Here is a 19,900-nt window from a genome sequence, read left to right on the forward strand (position 1 = left end):
ATTCTGGCTCTCTCATTTAACGAAGATGTGGTCTCAGGCAGATAATTTCTCCTATCTGGATCCCATGTCCCTCTGTTGTACAATACGAGCCCTGAAGGTTTGCCAAGAATGTGAGAAGAAATGACACATCAAAGTGCCTGGTCTTGTGCCTGGTCCTTTGCCAGGCCTATGTTTGGTATTCAAAATATGCTGCTGCTTTCTCCTTTCTGCTGAAGCAGAATCTCAGGGAGCCGTTCTAGGGGAGAGGCAAGATAAGGAGGGAAATGCAGGTGTGGTGAAATACGCCAAGGGACCCACTGGATGAAATACCAGATAATCAGAAGCTCCTGCAGTGTGTATCCTGAAGCAGTTGTTCTCAAAGTGAAGTTTGTTAAGACCCTTTTATTAGAAAGAAAAAAAATACATATTAATGAAAACTGCTATTAATGGGAAATCAAGTGTAGGAAAGAGTCAGAGATTGACAGAGGCTTAAGGAATCCTAACTTAAGTCTTACAGTGTGGAGATTCCTTAAAAACCTGGAACTAGAACTGCCATACTACCCAACAATCCCACTGCTGGGCATACACCCCGAGGAAACCAGAATTGAAAGCGACACATGTACCCCAGTGTTCCTCGCAGCACTGTTTACAATAGCTAGGACATGGAAGCAACCTAGGTGTCCATTGGCAGACGAATGGATAAGAAAACTGTGGTACACAGTGGAATGTTACTCAGTTATTAAAAAGAATGCATTTGAATCAGTTTTAATGAGGTGGATGAAACTGGAGCCTATTATACAGAGTGAAGTAAGTCAGAAAGGAAAACACCAATACAGTATATTAACTCATATATATGGAATTTAGAAAGATGGTAACAATGACCCTATATACGAGACAGCAAAAGAGACACAGATATAAAGAACAGACTTTTGGACTCTGTGGGAGAAGGCGAGGGTGGGATGATTTGAGAAAACAGCACTGAAACATGTTTATTACCATATGTGAAATAGATCACCAGTCCAGGTTCGATGCATGAGACAGGGCGCTCAGGACTGGTGCACTGGGACGACCCTGAGGGATGGGATGGGGAAGGAGGTGGGAGGGAGGTTCAGGATGGGGGACATATGTACACCCATGGCTGAGTCATGTCACTGTATGGCAAAACCCACTACAATATTGTAAAGTAATTAGCCTCCAATTTACATAAATTAATTTTAAAAAACAAGTCTTTAACAGAGTTACTTACCACTGCCCCATCCTCAGCCTCCAATGCCTTCTTCTCCACCCTCAGGTTCCCATGACATCCAGTTCAGGACTGAGCTTCCCCATAGGTATGGTGTGATGGGGGGGGGGGGAGGGGTAAGCCTACTGAGATGTTGATCACATCAGCCCTTAGGGTCAGGGCCAGTTGCCTCTAAACATGAGTGGCTTCATCTAGTGCCTAGTGTACCTGACAGATATTATTTTCTATGAATGTTGCATGGCACCAAGAGATGAGGATTCAGTTAGAGAAGGTGTGGTTTCATCATCAGTAATGGAAACTGTCATAGCATTGTTGAGCAGAGTTAATAAATAAACCAGCACTGAGGAGTATCATGGTTAGAAAGGAGGTTGACAGTGACCAAGGACAAGGCAAAGAGGGCTGCCAGGATATCAGACACTTAACCAGTACAGCCAGTGTGAGCAGGGAGAAATCTAAGGCTGCCTGGTCCAGAGGGATGAGGCTTGGCTGGGAGTCTGGAAAGTCTTTGTGGCTATAGGTAAGCCACATTCCTCTCAGGGCATCATTTTCCCTTAGTATAAGATGAATTTGACAGCTCTGACCAGAAAGGCCATCCATCCCTCCTGGTCTCTAGGGTGCAAGGCCTCTCTGCAGAACCATGAGACCATCACCTTCTCTACAGCGTGCCCTGCTCTGCATGTCTGACCATCCCCTTTGCATGCCCACCCTGACCCCTAAGCAACAAGTTTGACTCTGACTTAAATCAGTGTTCTCACAAGGTGCTTTCCTTTGCAGCAACAGCGGCAGCTTGATCTCCTGACGATAACCAGCCCCGGTGAGTAGATGTGGCCATTCTGCTTTGTCTTTTCGCTTGTTTCCCAGAACAATGCCTGGTTGCTTATCCCAATGCAATTTGTGTCCTGTTCCTTTGGCTCCCTGATTGAACAGCAGAATTCCTGCATCAGGAATGATCCTTCTCCCCCTGGCCTCTACCCCACAGGCAGTTTCTTTTCTCTTCCCCAGCTCTGTACTGCCTTCTCTTGACTCTGCATATGGCAGGGTGATACTATGATGTTGCTGATTATTCCAGGGCCAAGTTCTCCCCAGATCCCTCAGTGGATCCAAATGTTAAGGAAGTGTCTTAGTCTCCTGAGAAATGTTAAAATCACGGTGAATGGGGAAGCTGCCTTGTAAATGGCATGAAATGAAGGGAAGACAGCTCATGAAGAAAAGCCAGTCTGGGCAAGTGATCAGGTTTGGTCTCCTGTGACTTTTGTCACTCACCTTTAGGGAGGACAAGTCCCCCAACAAAGCTGTGGCCCTTGGATTAAAAAGTTGTTTCTTCCCCCAAGACTGGCATCTAGCCTGGAGAGAAGTTGAGCATTTAGTCCATCAGAAGGTATTTTATTTTGATTTGGGAACTTGAGGCAAAACTGGCCAACAAGAGATGCTGTTCTCTCTTGGAATACAAAGGACTGATGGTTCCAGCAGTGCACATTCAAGAGTGGGTATGGTGGTTCGTCTTTATCGATTGGTGATGTTCAAAATATTTAACAGCCCTGGTGACTCCCTACTGTGCTAGGCATTAACACTTCGGTTACTGAACTAGGGAGAACTGGTGTTCTGGGAAAAGGACTAGTGTGACAGAGTGGTCACATGGGTTGTGGGGGGGCTCTAGGAGTGGCTAATTACCAACAAATATGGAGGTATTTCAGTATTTTAGTAACCAATAAAGCTGTGCCACGTCATCCCTGCCTTACACCCAGCCTGTTACTGTATCCAGGGCCAGTTGGCTCACTTACAAGGAGACTGAGAAACTGTCCTTTGCAGGCACTGTCTCAGCACAGAGGCTGGTTATCTATGCAACTGAGGTGTAAAACAATGACTACAAGCAGAAGTTGGATCCACTCAGTTCAGGTGACCTTATTATAGTCCTTGAACTTGAGACGTTAAAAGAACAAAGATGAACTGGTTTGAAAATGTTCAATATAACCCACAGAATGAACTGTGTAATTATAGAAATTCCAAATCGTGAGCTAACCTAACTAAAATGGCTGTGGGGTGACGTACCCATCCCTTCCCACTAAGAGGGCGGTAAGGGATTATCTTTGTCTCGTCTGGTTAGTCGCTCTCCTTCGTGATTGTGTTTTGTTCCGCCCCACATATGCTGACCTAGTTTGCCTGCTTTCACTTCCCAGTTTCATCGGGTCACAGCTTGATATGATGCTGACATGTGAATTGGAGAGGGTTCTTGATCTGTCTTCAGTTGCTTGAGAAGGAGACTTTTAGACTCTCGTTAACTGCATTTCTTTTGCACTAGCTCTTTCTGTCCTTAATCGCTCCAGCACAAACTCAAGCAGAATAGTTGTGACTCTCGGTGCACTCCTTTTGGGCAAACGGTTAAGCACTGCCCGAGTTTGTAATGGTTGATAATGTTCCCTAATTTTAGGTGAGAAAAGACTATTTTCTGGGTCAAATCTTCTCAAAAGGCGTTTTGTGTCACACAAGTGTACAGTACAGCAAGTAGGCTACATTTGTGTGATATTGTAAGATATGCACTTGTGAGATAGTGATCCAGGCATCCCTCAGGGGTACAGGTAGGTCCCAGGGAAACTGAGCCCCCAAGGTGGTAGCCTCTACTCCAGTGTGCCAGACAAATATTCTCCGTGTGTATCATGCCTAGGAAAGGTTAGGAAGGATTACTAGGCTATGTATTATCTGGACAACTCTAGTCCATGTCAAAATCACTATTGTAACTATCTCTCACTTTCAAAGTCACCCCCATCCCCTACCTCACCAGAAGCCGCCACGGCTAGCAAGGGGCACGCTGCCTCTCTGGGAGGGCCAGTGGGAGGTGCTAGCTTGTTGGCACTCCTCACCAGACCGTTCTCAACACGGAACCGCAGTCTGATGCTGCCACTTGTCATCAGCTAGTAGCCTTCAGAAACGCTGGCTGGCAATTTGGAAGACTTCAAACTTTGTGTTCTCTTCTTTAAACTATTTTGTTTATTGTGAATAATTTTGAATATGCAGAAAAGAGTAGAGATAAAAGGAAGAGTCATTTACTGCCCTCCCCCACCAAACACCTTGGTTTTATCACATCAATGTTGTACCATCTATGCTACACAGTTACCTATTTAAAAAAATATAGATCTAGTTGAGACTTCCCTGCACTCCTCACTGATTGCATCTCTCCCCCTTCACCCAATAGGTAGCCACTGTTATAAATTCAATGTATAACTGGTATAACTGGTATTATTGGCATTGTTTTACAAATACCTATAAATGATGTCACACTATAAATGTCATTCTGTAATTTTTCTCTTATTATATTGTAGAGATTCATTCACATAGATACATGTGGCTCTGGTTCAATTGTTTTTAACTGCTATATAGAATTTCACTTATAATTCTATCACAATTTCTTTTTTTCATTTTATTGATCATGATTCAGATTATTTCCAATTTTTTGCAATTTTTAAACAATGCTACTAGGACCATTTTATGCGTAAAATGAGAATTTATCTTGAGCATATAACTTGGAGAGGAATTACTGATTATATGCATCTTCAAATTTACTATATAGTGGCCAGTTGTTTTCTAAATTAGTTGAACAAATTTATACTTCAAACTATAACAACAGCAAGGTACAATAGTTCCCATTTCTCTGAATCCTCCACACTTGAAATCATCAAACTTATAAATTTTTACAGGTTGTCATGATAAATGTGAAATGTTATCCTATAGATTTTATTTGTTTTAATTGTTTATCTATTTATTTGACTGCTTTGGGTCTTAATTGTGGCACACAAAATCTTTGTTGCATCATGTAGGATCTTTCCTTGTGGTGCTTGGACCCTCTCGTTGTGGTGCTTAAGGTTACTTGCTCTGTAGCTTGTGGGACTTAGTTCCCCAGCCACTTCTCCTGCATTGTAAGGCAGATTCTTAACCATTGGACCAAAAAGAAAGTCCACCACTGTTTTTATAATATGTGTTTCCCTGATTACTGGTGGGATTGAATATCTTTTCATATGTTTTGTTTCTTCTGTGAACTGGCTTTTCATATTATTTGTCCATTTCCTGTTGGGTTGCTACTTTTTATTGATTTTTAATTCTTTATTATTTTGCATATTGATACTTTGTTGCTTAATATGCATTGTAAATATCTTCTTCAAGATGATGGCTTGTGTTTTCTGATTTATGGAAGTTTCCTTTTTAATTTTAGTATAGTTGAATATGTGAATACTGCTTTATGAGCTTTGCTTTTGTGACTTATTTAAGAAATCCTTCCCTACCTGAATATCATATTCTCCTGTATTCTAAAAGTTGTCAAGTTTTACATCACATTTACATGACTGATCATTGTGTATAATATGAGTTAGGGATTTAATTTCTTATTTACATATGGATAACCCATTATCTCAATACCATGTAATAACTAGTTCATCCTTTCTCCCACTTATTAGCAGTTACACATCTGCCATATATCAGTTTTCCTACATACAGAATCTGTTTCTGAGCTTTCTGTACTATACTGTTTGTCTATCACTGTTAATCTACATTAACCCCATGTCTTGCTTACAATAAATCTTAATTTTAATATTGTCTCATAATTGGTAGGGAGATATCATTACCTTGTCCCATTTATGTTTATCTTTTGAAAATACAATTATCTTTTCTTTTTTATAAAATCTAATAATCACTGCCTTATGACAGGTGAATTTAATCTGTTTACATTTATTATAAGTACTAATATATTTGGACATATTTCTACTGCCATATTTGTGCTTTCTGTTTATCATTTATTTTCTTTTTTCTTTTGCCTTGCCTTAATTTGGACTGAAAGTGAAAGTGAAAAATGTTAGTCTATCAGTCATGTCCGTCTATTTGCAATCCCATGGACTGTAGCCTGCCAGGCTCCTCTGTTCATTAAATACTTCAGGCAAGAATACTGAAGCAGGTTGACATTTTCTTCTCCAGGAGATCTTTCCAACCTAGGGATCAAACTTGGGTCTTCTGCATTGCAGGCAGATTCTTTACCATCTCAACCACCAGAATACATTATGTTTTATACATTATCTACTTTTTACCCCATCTCTAGATTTCAATGCTACAGATTTTGTTTCTAACCTTAACTGTTTACCTTTTGGAAATATACTTGACTATCCTTTTTTTTTTTTTTTTAACAAAGTGTGAAGTTATTCAGAATATCTAAAGTCACTCTTTCAGCCACAAAAAGAGCTTTAGCGTGCTTTAACTACCTATTAAATACTTCCCTGTCAGCACCTAGTTATTATCATTTAGACTTTTAAGTTAAACTTTTTTGAAAAAGAAAAGCAATGATGATTTTGATTAAGAGCCATTTGACTTTTCCTACACAACTTATAAATTTTTGTTTTCTCCTATTTATTGCATCTCAAGATTTTCTTGTTACCTTACTGAAATGGATCCTTTAATAGCTATTTTAGTGAGAGTCCATGGGAAGCTATCTTAATCTGTATTTGTCCTTCTTTTGACTTCCCTTTGGAATGATAGTTTGGCTAGGTATAAATTCTAGCTTGAGGAGGATTTCCCTTTGTACTTTGAGGATTTTTTTCTTTTTTTCTGACATCCATAGTTGCCAATGAGAAGCCTGCCATTATTTGTTTACAGTAACTTATCTTTTCTTGGGTAGGCTTAAAAATTTTTCTTTTTGATTTTCATGCTCTATTTTTTCATTTTAATGAGTCTAGATGTGAATTTATTTCTATTTACCCTTCTTGGTACTCTGAGTACACTTTCTGCCTGAGAATCAATGTCTTTCTTTAATTTTAAGAAATTATCAGCAAATTACCTCTTCAATTATTGCTTTCCCTTCATTCCTCTTCTTTAATAATTTCTGTTAGATGAATGTTGGATTTTCTCAAGTTGCCCTCAATGGTTCTTTACTGACTTTTCATAATTTTTATAATTTTATTTTAATGTACTGAATCTGAGTTACCCAAAAGTAACTTGAATTCATATTCACTTTTTGACCATATCTAGTCTAGATTTTTTCCTGTCTTTTTCAATATTTCAATGACTATCTATTTTTAATTTCTGAGATTTCTAATTTTGTTCATATCCACCTGCTCTCGTTTTATTTCTGCCTATTCTGTTTCATAATTTCTTATTCTGTCTTCATTTGTTTCTTCAAACATCCTCAATATGCTTATTTTAAAAGCTTTGACTGTTTTATAAAATAAGTTTCATCTGGAGTGAATTCAAGTTATAACAGTTGATTTTGTTTAGTATCACTTTTAGCATTTAACTTCTTCAAGCATTTTGAAATTTTAATTTGTAATATCACTTTGAGAAGGAAGTTTTCTGTTACTCTTTGTCCCCATCTCTGACCACCACCCCCAAAAATAAATCTCCCACTATGCCCACATATCCCTATATGTTGGTTTTTGCAGTTGACTCTACCCATAATTTCAGTACAGAACCTTACAGATATTGGGGATATGTCAGATCCAGTGACAAAAAGTCAACAGGATAGCTTGGCATTGCTTCTGATTGCTGTCTATATCTTTCACTTCTCTAGGCCTATAGAGCACATTGGAGCTATCTCCCAGAAAATTCTGCATCAGGCTTTTATTTTTCTAGGCTCCTTCCATAACTGGGAAGCCCCACCCTTGGTCCTTGTTCTAAGCAGAAGATCTTATCTCTGGTCCTCATCTCCTATAGAACACTTTGAAATGAAGTTGCTCAGTCGTTTCCAACTCTTTGCGACCCCATGGACTGTAGCCCACCAGGCTCCTCGGTCCATGGAATTCTCCAGGCGAGAATACTGGAGTGGGTTGCCATTTCCTTCTCCAGGGGATCTTCCCAACCCAGGGATCGAACCTGGGTCTCCTGCATTGTAGGCAGATGCTTTACCATCTGAGCTACCAGGGAAGCCCAAGGAGTCTCATAGGAGTCCAAATTTCAGCAGCTACTGCCTGCTTCTAGATCCAGATCTCAATAAGCAAGTAGCCTCAGGAGCATGTATAGCATTTTGCATTTGTGCTTTTCAGTTTCATGGAGATATGTCTCTTGCAATGGACCCCAACTATATATTTTCATTCCTTTTTTCATGTATTATTTAAATTTACCATTTAATGGGAATGAATGGGTTTACTGAAGCATGAACTTATTTACTCATTTGGCCCAGAAGCCCAACTGTAGTTTTTTCCTTACTTTTTGAAGGTTTATTCTATTATAATCTCTTCAATAGAAGGGAGGCAATATGAGCAAATATTTTTCTCCGATCCAGGTGAAACTTTTACCACAAGATTGATAAAGGAGACTGCTACTTTTTGCATGTATATATACAAATATGTGTGTAGTTTTCAAAATAAAATTATAATGATCTATGTAAACTGTTACATTTGAATATAATGTGAACATTTTTCGATATTATTAAATATTCTCAAAGAGGGACTTTTATATAGCTGAAACACATTCTACTTTAGATTTATCTCTTGTTGTATATTGGTTTGGCATAGTCCCTAAGTCGTGTCCCACTCCTTTGCAACCCCATGTACTACAGCCTGCCAGGCTCCTCTGCCTGTGGGATTTTCCCAGGCAAGAGTACTCGAGTGGGTTGTCATTGCCTTCTAAAATTATTGCATATTAAATTATCTCTGATGATTTAGTTATAAGTAACACCACAATGAACATTCTTGTATAAATATTTTTGTGTGCATTTTTAATTGTTTCTTTAGGAAAAATTCCTAGAATGAGAATTACTAAGAAAAGGTATACATAGTTCACTAGTCATGACAGTCTACATTACACTGAAGTAACAATGATATCAAAATTGCAGAGACTTAAAAAACATCGCTGTATTTTTTACTTTTGATACATGTCTCTCATGGGCTGGCATAAGTTCTGCTCTACATCATCTTCACTCTGGCACCCAAGCTGGCCAAGCATCCTCTATTTGGAACATTGCTGTGTCTCAGTTTGGGTTCCCTAAGAAGCCAAACTTGAGACAAAGATTTTCATTTCAATAGTTTATTTAGGAGGTGATCCCAAAGACCTTGTTGAGAGATGGAGTAAGATTTGGGAAAAGGAAAAAAAAGTTAAGAAAGATTCATTATCAAGCAAGCTACCACTGTTGGTAACTGGAATTTAATCCTTCAGGAGAACCCTGGAAGTCAGTAGAAAATAAGCCTCAGAGATATTCCTGAGGGGCAAAGGCATGGGAGTGAGGGTGGAGGTGTTAATTTCCTGACACTTCTAATCTGCTTGATGTATGGACATAGCAGATTCCAGTGCCCAGAGAAAGTACTCAAGAGAAATTTGCAAATGTCAGCAACTGGAAAGTATTCAATATGTGCAGAAATAATAAGTGCCAGGAGAATATGTGAGATTGCAGGAAAGTACTGACAGCACCTGCCATTGGGTCATCATGGCAGAGGGGAAAGGGAGAGAGAGTGAGTCATGTACCTTCTCTTAAAAATTTTTAGAAAGGGTCACTTTTGCCCAATTTTCCTTAGTCAAAGCAACTCATATGACAACTTATAATTCAACGGGGTAGAGATGTTGACTCTTCCTACATGGAAGGGCACTGCAGTGAGAAGAGCTAGAATATTTGGCAATGGTGAATATACCTTTTTACACTTCTAGAAAGATTTTTATGTTCCCACCATCAAGTTAAAAGTCCTGATCATAGCTTTAAATAAAAATAACAGCTTTACTGAGATATAATTCACATCCATAAAATCCATCCTTTAAAGTGCACCATTTACATTAAATAAAGTGTACCATGTAGTGGTTTTCAGTACATTTACAGAATTGTACAATCACCACTAATTCCAGAACATTATTATTACTCCAGAAAGAAACTCTGTACCCATTAACAGTCATCCCCCATTTTTGCCTTCCCCTAGGCCCTGCAACCACTAATTTACTTTGTATCTCTATGGATTTGCCTATTCTAGGTGTCTCATATAGATGGAATTGCATAGTATATGGCCTTTTGTGACTGGATTCTTTTTTTACTTAACATAATGTTTTCAAGGTCCATCCATACTCTAGCATGTATCGGTACTTCACGCCTTTTTATTGCCAAATAATATTCCATTGTATTGATATATCATAATTTGTTTATCCATTCATCTATTGATGAATATTTCAGTTGTCTACGTTTTTTGGCTATTGTGGATAATGTTGCCATAGACATTTGTGAACAAGTAAAAACCATGTTTTGAATTCTCTTGGACATATATCTAGGAAATGGATGGCTGAATCATTTGGTAAGTGTCAAGGTAAACATTTTGAGAAACTGCAAAAGTGTTTTCTAAAGTAGCTGTGTCATTTACATTCTCATCAGCAACATAGGGTGCTTCCAATTTCTCCCAGTCCTCTCTAACACTTGTTATTATCTGTCTTTTGATTTATAGTCATCCTAGTGGGTATGAAGTGGTATCGTATAATAGTTTTGGTTTGCATTTTCCCAATGGCTTATGACATTGAATATGTTTTAATGTACTTATTTGCCATTTGTGTATCTTTTTTGGAAAAATCTTAGTCAAGTTCTTTCCCTTACTGATATCAATTAGGTTACATTTGTCTTTTTATCATTGAGTTGCAAAAGTTTTTAAATACGTATTCTGAGTACAAGGTCTTTTGTCAGATACATAATTTTAAAATATATTTTCATGTTCCATGAGTTGTCTTTTCATTTGCTTGATGGCATTTAAAACAAAAAAAAAAAATTATTTTGATGAAGTTCAATTTATGTATTTTATTGCTTATGCTTTTGGTATCATATCCAAGAAAACATTGACTAATGTCACGAAGGTATACTCCTATGAGCTAATTTTTGTATGATATGAGATAGGACTCCAATTTGTCTATTTGCATGTGATTGGCCAGTTTTGCTAGCACCATTTGTTGAAAAAACTGTTCTTTCTCTTGTTAATTTATCTTGGCACCTTGTCAAATGCTCATTAACTTTTTGATGGTATAGACTAAAGGGACAGATTTAGGAAGTATCTAAACATCAGCATTCAGTGTCAGAACTGTGTTAGGCACTTCACATATATTTTTCACATAATTTCCCCCACTGTACCATTAAACAGGCATAGTCTTTCCTGATTCACTGATGAGAAATGAAGGTGCTACACAGTTAGAATTGCCCACATAAATGCAGTTAATAAGTAAATGCTAAAGTCAGAATTCAAATCCAGCTGTCTCTGATTCTGCATCAGGATATTGCTTTTTCTATTGCTACATAAGAATACTACTTCCTGTGTGATACTGGCCCACAGAGTCTTCTTTCTCAGACAGAATTAAAGCTGACCTACTTAGCTGTTGATAAGGAAAGTGTGAAATGTCAGGACATCACAGGCATGGGGCTTTTCCACTAACGAGGCTACATCCTGAAGAGACAATTGATTTCCTAAAATATTGCAGAAACCTCCAGAAAAAATCACAGCTAGAATGGTTTCTGATTGCAAATATGCACAAAAAATATTTTTATCACCTCTTAACCTTGTTAAAACAATACCTAGGTTATATGGTAATGGACTAAACCTGCTGATCATTACATAACAACTTTGGACTTTCTCTCCAATTAAAGTCCCCCATGATGTAAATGTAGCCACTCTGAAGACTAAAGGAACAAGAGAGCCCAAACTAGCCATTATTCCTGCTTCATGGCCATCTTCAGAGCCAGAATAGCCTGTGGAGCCAGTCCAGAGTGGCCACGACCAGGAGAGAAGACAAGTCAGGGAACTCCTGACCTCACAGCCAGCAGTTAGCAGCACAGTGGCTATGCGCTGGGAGGATGGTTCAAAAACTGCATGTACATCATTAAAACAACTTTAAAGAGATCTTTAAAGGAGATAAATAAATTGTTCCTAGTCCCACAGACTTAGCACAATACAAAACCTAATTCTGTTTATACATTTTCCTTTTCAGTTCTTGTCTATATGCAGAAACATATTTACATAATTGCAATCACAGTAAGTTTTTATGTACATCTTTTTTCACTTAACATTATTTCATAAACAATCTTCATGTCGCTATGTAGTTTACATACTTACCATCTTTTTATAATAACTTTCTCTATTGAAAGATAGCACATGCCCATGGTACAAATTTTGAAAAACACAGAAAAGTTATAAAGATGAAATATCAGTTATCTCCCAGAGGCAATCACTGTTTAATATTTTAACACATTTACTTCTTTGCCTTTTTCCTATGCATGTTTAATTTTGTTTTACATAGTTGAGATCACATAGAACATAAAATTTTATCCTGATTTTTCACTTAATATTACAACAGAAATATTTTCCCATGCCAATGATGTTGGATATTTAACTTGATTTTATTTTTCATTCTTATGAATAATTTATCAACCTTTGTGTATATATTTGTGTCTACATTTTAGGTTATTGTCTCAAGATAAATTACTAGGGATGGAATTACTTAGATCCATGAACATTTTATGAGCATTTTAAAGACATACTTATTTTTAAAAGCTCTAGACTCTTCCATCTTTTATATGTAGCCTGGTTTATAAAAATACATGTCTTATGGTTGTACATTTGTGCTATATCCAGATGTTTTTCTCTTATAAATGACTCTACCATAAAATTATTTGTGAAAAAATCTTTTACTTCTTTTGCATAAGTTTTTATTATTATTATTGCCTATTTTAAAAGTAGAATTGCTGAGCCAAATAGCATTAATATGTTTAAGGAGTTATTAAGTCTTACTGCCAACTCATTTTCCAGAAAGGTTGTATCAATTTACATTCCCACCTCCATCCACCAACCTACATCATTCTTGTCAACAATGAAAAACAACAGCATCGGGTGTTACTCAGAAGATTTATTAAATCTAAGTGAACAAATTCCAGAATCTGAAAAACATTTAAAGGCAGAGAGAAATGTGTTTGTTCTCATACCCGCCAGGAGACAAACTAATTACTATGTTCCTAGAATATTTCTCCTGGAAAATCTTTATAGAATGCCATGTCCCAGGACTCAGGTGAAGAGGTTAATGAGAAGGGATCAAGGGCCCCATCTTGGAGTATCCAGGTGGGTGGACTGTGCTCTGAGAAGGGGATTTGGAGGCATGGCATCCAAACGCCATAGCTAATCAGCATGAGGGTGGTCAGGTAAGGAAAGAACTAGCAAGACCTTGGCCATCAGACTGAATGCAGGCCAAGAGGAACTGAAATGCAATACACAAAAGGGAAAATTAAGACCTAGGAATTATATAAGTAGGAGTCTTTAAACACAACCTAAATTGCCTTAGGCAAAAATAAGTAATTCATTAGTTCATAGATAATCCAGAAGTAAATCTGCCTCCCTGTGCATCTTGATATAGAGCTCCTGCGGCCCAGTTTGTTTTTCTTCTTCTCTTAACTCAATTTGCTCTTAACTGCATTTCCAGACCACAGGTTGTTTCAGGATGGCAGAATGTACGTTCTCCCAAATTCCAGTCCAGTAGGAAAAAGCAAGAGACACTCATCCAGAAGTCCCAACAGAATCTCTGTTGCTCCATTCTGTGATTGGGTCATTATGACTTCATCTTTAAACAAGTATCTGTGTACAGGGTAAGCTACTGTGCTGATTGGCTGAGAGTTGAGTTATAAAAATCATCCATGGTGGATAAATTGAGGCCTGACATTCCCTGGTGGCTCAGTTGGTAAAGAATCCTCCTGCCAAATGCAGGAAATGCAAGAGACTCTGGTTAAATCCTTGGGTCAGGAGAAGGAAACGGCAACCCACTCCAGTATTCTCACCTGGGAAATCCCATGGATGGGGTCTCAAGAGTTGGAAACAACTTAGCGACTAGACCACCACCATTACCTGGAAATGGTCCAAGACCAACTGTGTGAATTATAAGGTCTGAGAGTAGAGCAAACATTTAGCTATTCTGTAGCAGCCCTTCTATTGAAAATTATAGACCCAACAGGGGTTTCACATCTAGAATCTCTGGGCAGAGACAGGTTCAGTTCAGTTCAGTTCAGTCGCTCAGTCGTGTCCGACTCTCTGTGACCCCATGAATCGCAGCACGCCAGGCCTCCCTGTCCATCACCAACTCCCGGAGTTTACCCAAACCCATATCCATTGAGTCAGTGATGCCATCCAACCATCTCATCCTCTGTCATCCCCTTCTCCTCCTGCCCCCAATCCTTCCCAGCATTAGGGTCTTTTCCAATGAGTCAACTCTTCACATCAGGTCGCCAAAGTATTGGAGTTTCAGCTTCAATATCAGTCCTTCCAATGAACACCCAGGACTGATCTCCTTTAGGATGGACTGATTGGATCTCCTTGCAGTCCAAGGGACTCTCAAGAGTCTTCTCCAACACCACAGTTCAAAAGCATCAATTCTTCAGTGCTCAGCTTTCTTCACCATCCAACTCTCACATCCATACATGACCACTGGAAAAACCATAGCCTTAACTAGACAGACTTTTGTTGGCAAAGTAATGTCTCTGCTTTTAAATATGCTCTCTAGGTTGGTCATAACCTTCCTTCCAAGCAATAAGCGTCTTTTAATTTCATGGCTGCAATCACCATCTTCAGTGATTTTGGAGCCCAGAAAAATAAAGTCTGACACTGTTTACACTGTTTCCCCATCTATTTCCCATGAAGTGATGGGACCAGATGCCATGATCTTAGTTTTCTCAACATTGAGCTTTAAGCCAACTTTTTCACTCTCCTCTTTCACTTTCATCAAGAGGCTCTTTAGTTCTTCTTCACTTTATGCCATAAGGGTGGTGTCATCTGCATATCTGAGGTGATTGATATTTCTCCCAGCAATCTTGATTCCAGCTTGTGTTTCTTCCAGCCCAGCATTTCTCATGATGTACTCTGCATATAAGTTAAATAAGTGGGGTGACAATATACAGCCTTGACCAACTCCTTTCCCTATTTGGAACCAGTCTGTTGTTCCATGTACAGTTCTAACTGTTGCTTCCTGACCTGCATATAGGTTTCTCAAGAGGCAGGTCAGATGGCCTAGTGTTCCCATCTCTTTCAGAATTTTCCACAGTTTATTTTGATCCACACAGTTAAAGGCTTTGGCATAGTCAATAAAGCAGAAATAGATGTTTTTTTGGAACTCTCTTGCTTTTTTGATGATCCAGCAGATGTTGGCAACTTGATCTCTGGTTCCTCTGCCTTTTCTAAAACCAGCTTGAACATCTGGAAGTTCACAGTTCACGTATTGTTGAAGCCTGGCTTGGAGAATTTTGAGCATTACTTTACTAGCGTGTGAGATGAGTGCAATTGTGTGGTAGTTTGAGCATTCTTTGGCATTGCCTTTCTTTGGGATTGGAATGAAAACTGACCTTTTCCAGTCCTGTGGCCACTGCTGAGTTTTCCAGATTTGCTGGCATATCAAGTGCAGCACTTTCACAGCATCACCTTTGAGGATTTGAAATAGCTCAACTGGAACTCCATCACCTCCACTAGCTTTGTTCGTAGTGATGCTTTCTAAGGCCCACTTTACTTCACATTCCAGGATGTCTGGCTCTAGGTGAGTGATCACACCATCGTGATTATCTGGGTTGTGAAGATCTTTTTTGTACAGTTCTTCTGTGTATTCTTGCCACCTCTTCTTAATATCTTCTGCTTCTGTTAGGTCCCTACCATTTCTGTCCTTTATCGAGCCCATCTTTGCATGAAATATTCCCTTGGTGTCTCTATTGGTATCTAGATTCACCTCTATTGGTATCTAGATACACATCTAGAATCTCTGGGCAGGACAGGACTCATCTTCAAATGGAGTCTGTTCCTTGGACCCAGGGAAGGCCTTCCTGATTAAAGCTAGACCCATACAGGTAGCTGGGTTATTGAGACCAGGCACCAGTCCTGGGATAGCACCCAGAGAACAGAACCTAAGCTTAACAGACATGGAGCTGGATGCCAGACTTATCTGGGAGTCAACTTTCAACAGTAGTCGAAGTATGGGAACCAGGTAGACCTGACTTCCAATCTTGATTCTCTCATTTCTTGGCTCCATGCCCTTAGGAAAATTGTGTAACTACTTTGTGACTTAGTGTTCCATTAAATATGGGTGCATCTATTAAGAGCATCATAAGATTTTTATCTATCATTTTATTAATGGTGTGTATCATTTATTGAATCGCATGTTGAACCATCGTTGCACACCAGAAATCCCATTTGATCATAGTATGGCGTATGATCCTTTTTAATGTGCTGTTGAATTTTGTTTGCTAGTTTTTTGTTGAGAATTTTTGCATTTATATTCATTGAGGAGGTTGGCCTATAGTTTTCTTTTCTTGTAATGTCCTCATCTAGCTTGATATTAGGGTAATGCTGACTTCATAAAATGAGTTATGGAGTGTTCCAGCGTTCCATCCTCTTTAGTTTCTTGGAAGAACTTGAGAAGGATTGGCATTAATTCATCTTTAAATGTTTGGTTGAACTCATTAGTGAAAAAATCTGGTCCTGGCTGTTCTTTGTTGGGAGGTTTGATATTACTACTTTAAACTCTGTAGTCACTGTTAGTCTGTTTAGATGTTCTGTTTCTTCCTGATTCATTCTTGGTAGGTTGTATGCTTCTAGGATTGTATTTCTATTTTTTCTAGCTTATCTAATTTGTTGACATATAATTGTTTATAGTAAGAAGTATCTTAATATGCTCCAAATGAACACAAAAGCAGGCATATGCTCTCTGCACTCTTAGTTCATTTATTTATCTACTTATTTATTGTACATGTGTTCAACAGCAGGGTAGAAGCAAAAGAGCAAGAGATTTGTAGTGCATACATACATGATGTGTTCACATCCTACATCTTCCACTTACAGTTTGACCTTGGGAAGTTCTGTTAGCTTTCTTGTGCTTTACTTTCATTTTTACCATCTATAAAAGCACAGGATGATAAAAACACTAGTTAGAATTTTGTGAAGATTAGATATGATATATGTAAAGTGGTTAGAATAGTAAGTTGCATGACCTATAGATTTTAAATAAATAATTGCTATTGTGATTGCATTGCTTTGTGACAAACTATGCCAAAGCTTGGCAGTTTCAAACAATAATCAAAGTTCGTTATTTCACACAGTTTGTGTGGATTATGAATCTAGCAGCTCAGATAGGTAGTTTTGGCTCAGGATCTCTCATAAGGTTGCAATTAAGATGTCAGCCAAAGCTGTAGTTATCTGAAAGCTTGAGTAGGGCTGGAAGATCATCTTTCAAGATAACTCATTCACTTGGATGGCAGTTTTCTCCTGTCTTTTACCAAAAGGCCTCTGGTCTTTGCCACATAGGTTTTTCGATAGGGCTGCTTGAGTATCCTCACAATATGACAACTGACTTCCTTCAGAGTGATTAATCAAAGAGACCAAAGGTAGAGGCTTCAGTGTTTTTTATGAGAGTCTAGGAAGTCATACCTTATCATGCTAATAATAGTCTATTAATGATACAATTCTGTCTTTTCATTATGGAAAGAGATTATACAAGGACATGAATACTAGGAAAACCTGAGAATCATTCAGGGCCCATCTTGGAGACCAACTACTAAAATGCTAATAATGATGATTATAATTATCAATACTATATCTTTGGTTCGTTTCAGACCCAGACTTGCCTTTTTCATTCCTCCAAGGATTCTCCTCTTCCTCCCAAGATATATGAGTAATGGCCTGTCTTTTTGAGATTGTCAGGAGTTTCTGAGAAAAATATTAAGAATTGTCTAGCTTCTATATCTTTCATAAATAAACAGCTACATTTGTCCATCTGTATCTTTCTGTACTAACATTGATCTAAACTTCAAGGGCCTTTGCCTTGGTCACAAAAGTGAGAAATATTTTGGTTCACTGGACTAAGAAAAATAAGATCTCTCATTTAGGAAAAGAAGGTTGTGTGCCCCATTGTCTGATTCCCAATTTATATCAAAGCCTTTTTCACTTTTGGTAAATGGGTGTTGGACTGCCACTGAGTAGAGGCCAGCTGTGGTCCAAGTACATGTACTTGAAATTCCTAGAGACTAGGGACACAGTGGCATATCATAGAGGGTGGTGCATATCTTTTATCCTCTTGGTCTAAAATATTATCAAGGACAGTGATGAGGATAGACATCAAGAATGTGGGATTTACTAATTCACCATTTCCAGTGCTTACTCAGCACTATTGGAACAGAGAAATAAAGTGTCACTATAAACAAAAAGAGAAAAAGGAAATGAGAGTAAAAATAAAGAGAAATAGAGGGAGAAGGAAAGGAGAAGAAAGAAATTCTAGGTAGTATTCATTGAAAACTTTGGGATTATCTGGACCAGGGTTCAAATCTTATCTATACCATTTACTCTTTAAACATTTTAGACAAAATGAAACCTCACAGAGCTTCAGCTCTTTCATCCTAAGATAGGTGGCTAATACTGACTTCAAAGGGTTGTTGTATTAGTTGAAGTAATATATCTGGCATAAATAAAGTCCTTTTTTGAGGATGGTCACTGCAGATAACTTACTTGTTTTTCTTACCTATTTGGCACCAGCTTATTAGGTTGGGCTTCCTTGGTGGCTCAGACAGTAAAGAATCTGCTTGCAATACAAGAGATACATGTTCAATTCCTGAGTCTAGAAGATCCCCTGGAGAAGGCAATGGCAACCCACTCTCTCAGTATTCTTACCTGGAGAATTCCATGGACAGAGGGCCTGGAGGGCTAGAGTCCATGAGGTCGCAAAGAGTCAGACATGACTAAGCAAATAACACCTTTAGGTTAGTCTCTGAAATGCCAGAAAGGTTTTTCTTTGGCACCTGTGGTACAATTTCCTTACTTCCAGATGATGGCTGAACCACTGTCTTATAAACCTGATATACTTCTCTCTAGAAACAAACAAACAAACAAAGGCTGAGAGGGGAATCAGCCCAGCTCAGATGAGTTCCATTCTTGGATGGATGGCTGGATGGCCTGCAGAATGTTTCCCTTCTGGTAAAGATTATTGGAAGACTGGTTTGTTAGAGAAGAGTTTAATTGCAATGATGAAAGGAGAATTAGTGGTTTTCAGCTGCTTTCAGGTTAAAAAAAACTTGAGTTTTCCACATCTAGTGTAATTAAATTTGTGATGTGGGCTCAGTTCCAGCCTTAAAATGTACATTGGAAAGCATCTAATATCACTTCACTACACTGTCTTAGAGACCAGAACCTCATGAATACATCCCCTCATGCTCTGGCCTCTGCCCATGTTTTATTCCCTAGGGTTAACTGACAGGGGCTGTCTCAGGAACATGTTCATGGTGTTCCCACTAAGTTTTCTGCCCTGACTCTCTCTCTCCTTTTTTCACTCCAAATCCCTGGATCTTTCTTTCCTTCCTCCATGAAGGTTCAAAGGAGGGGCAACCTAACCACCTTCTCTTTACTGGAGGGGATAATGAGAGTGAGTGGCAATAATGCCCATGACTGGCTTTGATATAGCACATTACAATGGCAAAGTCAAATACTTTGTTTAAATAACAACGACGCTATAGGTTGGCATCTTTATATTAAGGAAATGATAAAATTTGTCTAAGTTCACAAAAGCTTCTAGTTGGAAAGCTCAGAGCTTAAACTCAGGTTTTCTGACCAACATCCAGTGGACTTCTGTCTTCTCAGCCAGTCACAAGTGCTGGTTCATCCAGAGTGTGTGCAGAGATATTAAAAGGAAAACCAAATGAGAGAAGAACTCATTTACTGCAAAAATAGGTATTAAGATAACAAACAGTTATGG

At 38.5% G+C, this 19,900-nt stretch overlaps 1 protein-coding gene and 1 non-coding gene across 13 annotated transcripts in view; one reads left to right on the forward strand and one right to left on the reverse strand.

The window, feature by feature from the left end:
• The window catches only part of LOC145504408 (BEN domain-containing protein 5), a 1,377,102-nt gene that overhangs the window by 1,015,945 nt on the left and 341,257 nt on the right, over positions 1-19,900 (forward strand). For all 12 annotated transcript variants that reach the window (XR_014052189.1, XM_081485144.1, XM_081485143.1 and 9 more), the window contains one exon: positions 1,997-2,036. Coding sequence is in view for 9 of the 12 variants with exons in the window: in XM_081485144.1 (XP_081341270.1) it covers positions 1,997-2,036 (40 nt within the window). In the remaining 3 variants the exon portion in view is untranslated. The remainder of the gene's footprint in view (positions 1-1,996; positions 2,037-19,900) is intronic.
• TRNAC-ACA (transfer RNA cysteine (anticodon ACA)) lies at positions 8,045-8,116 on the reverse strand. Its single transcript has one exon. It is a non-coding gene; the product is annotated as a tRNA-Cys (tRNA).

The sequence above is a fragment of the Giraffa tippelskirchi genome, chromosome 5 (assembly GCF_054371585.1).
Source record: "Giraffa tippelskirchi isolate mGirTip1 chromosome 5, T2T-mGirTip1v1.2.pri, whole genome shotgun sequence".
In the NCBI taxonomy this organism is placed as follows: Eukaryota; Metazoa; Chordata; class Mammalia; order Artiodactyla; family Giraffidae; genus Giraffa; species Giraffa tippelskirchi.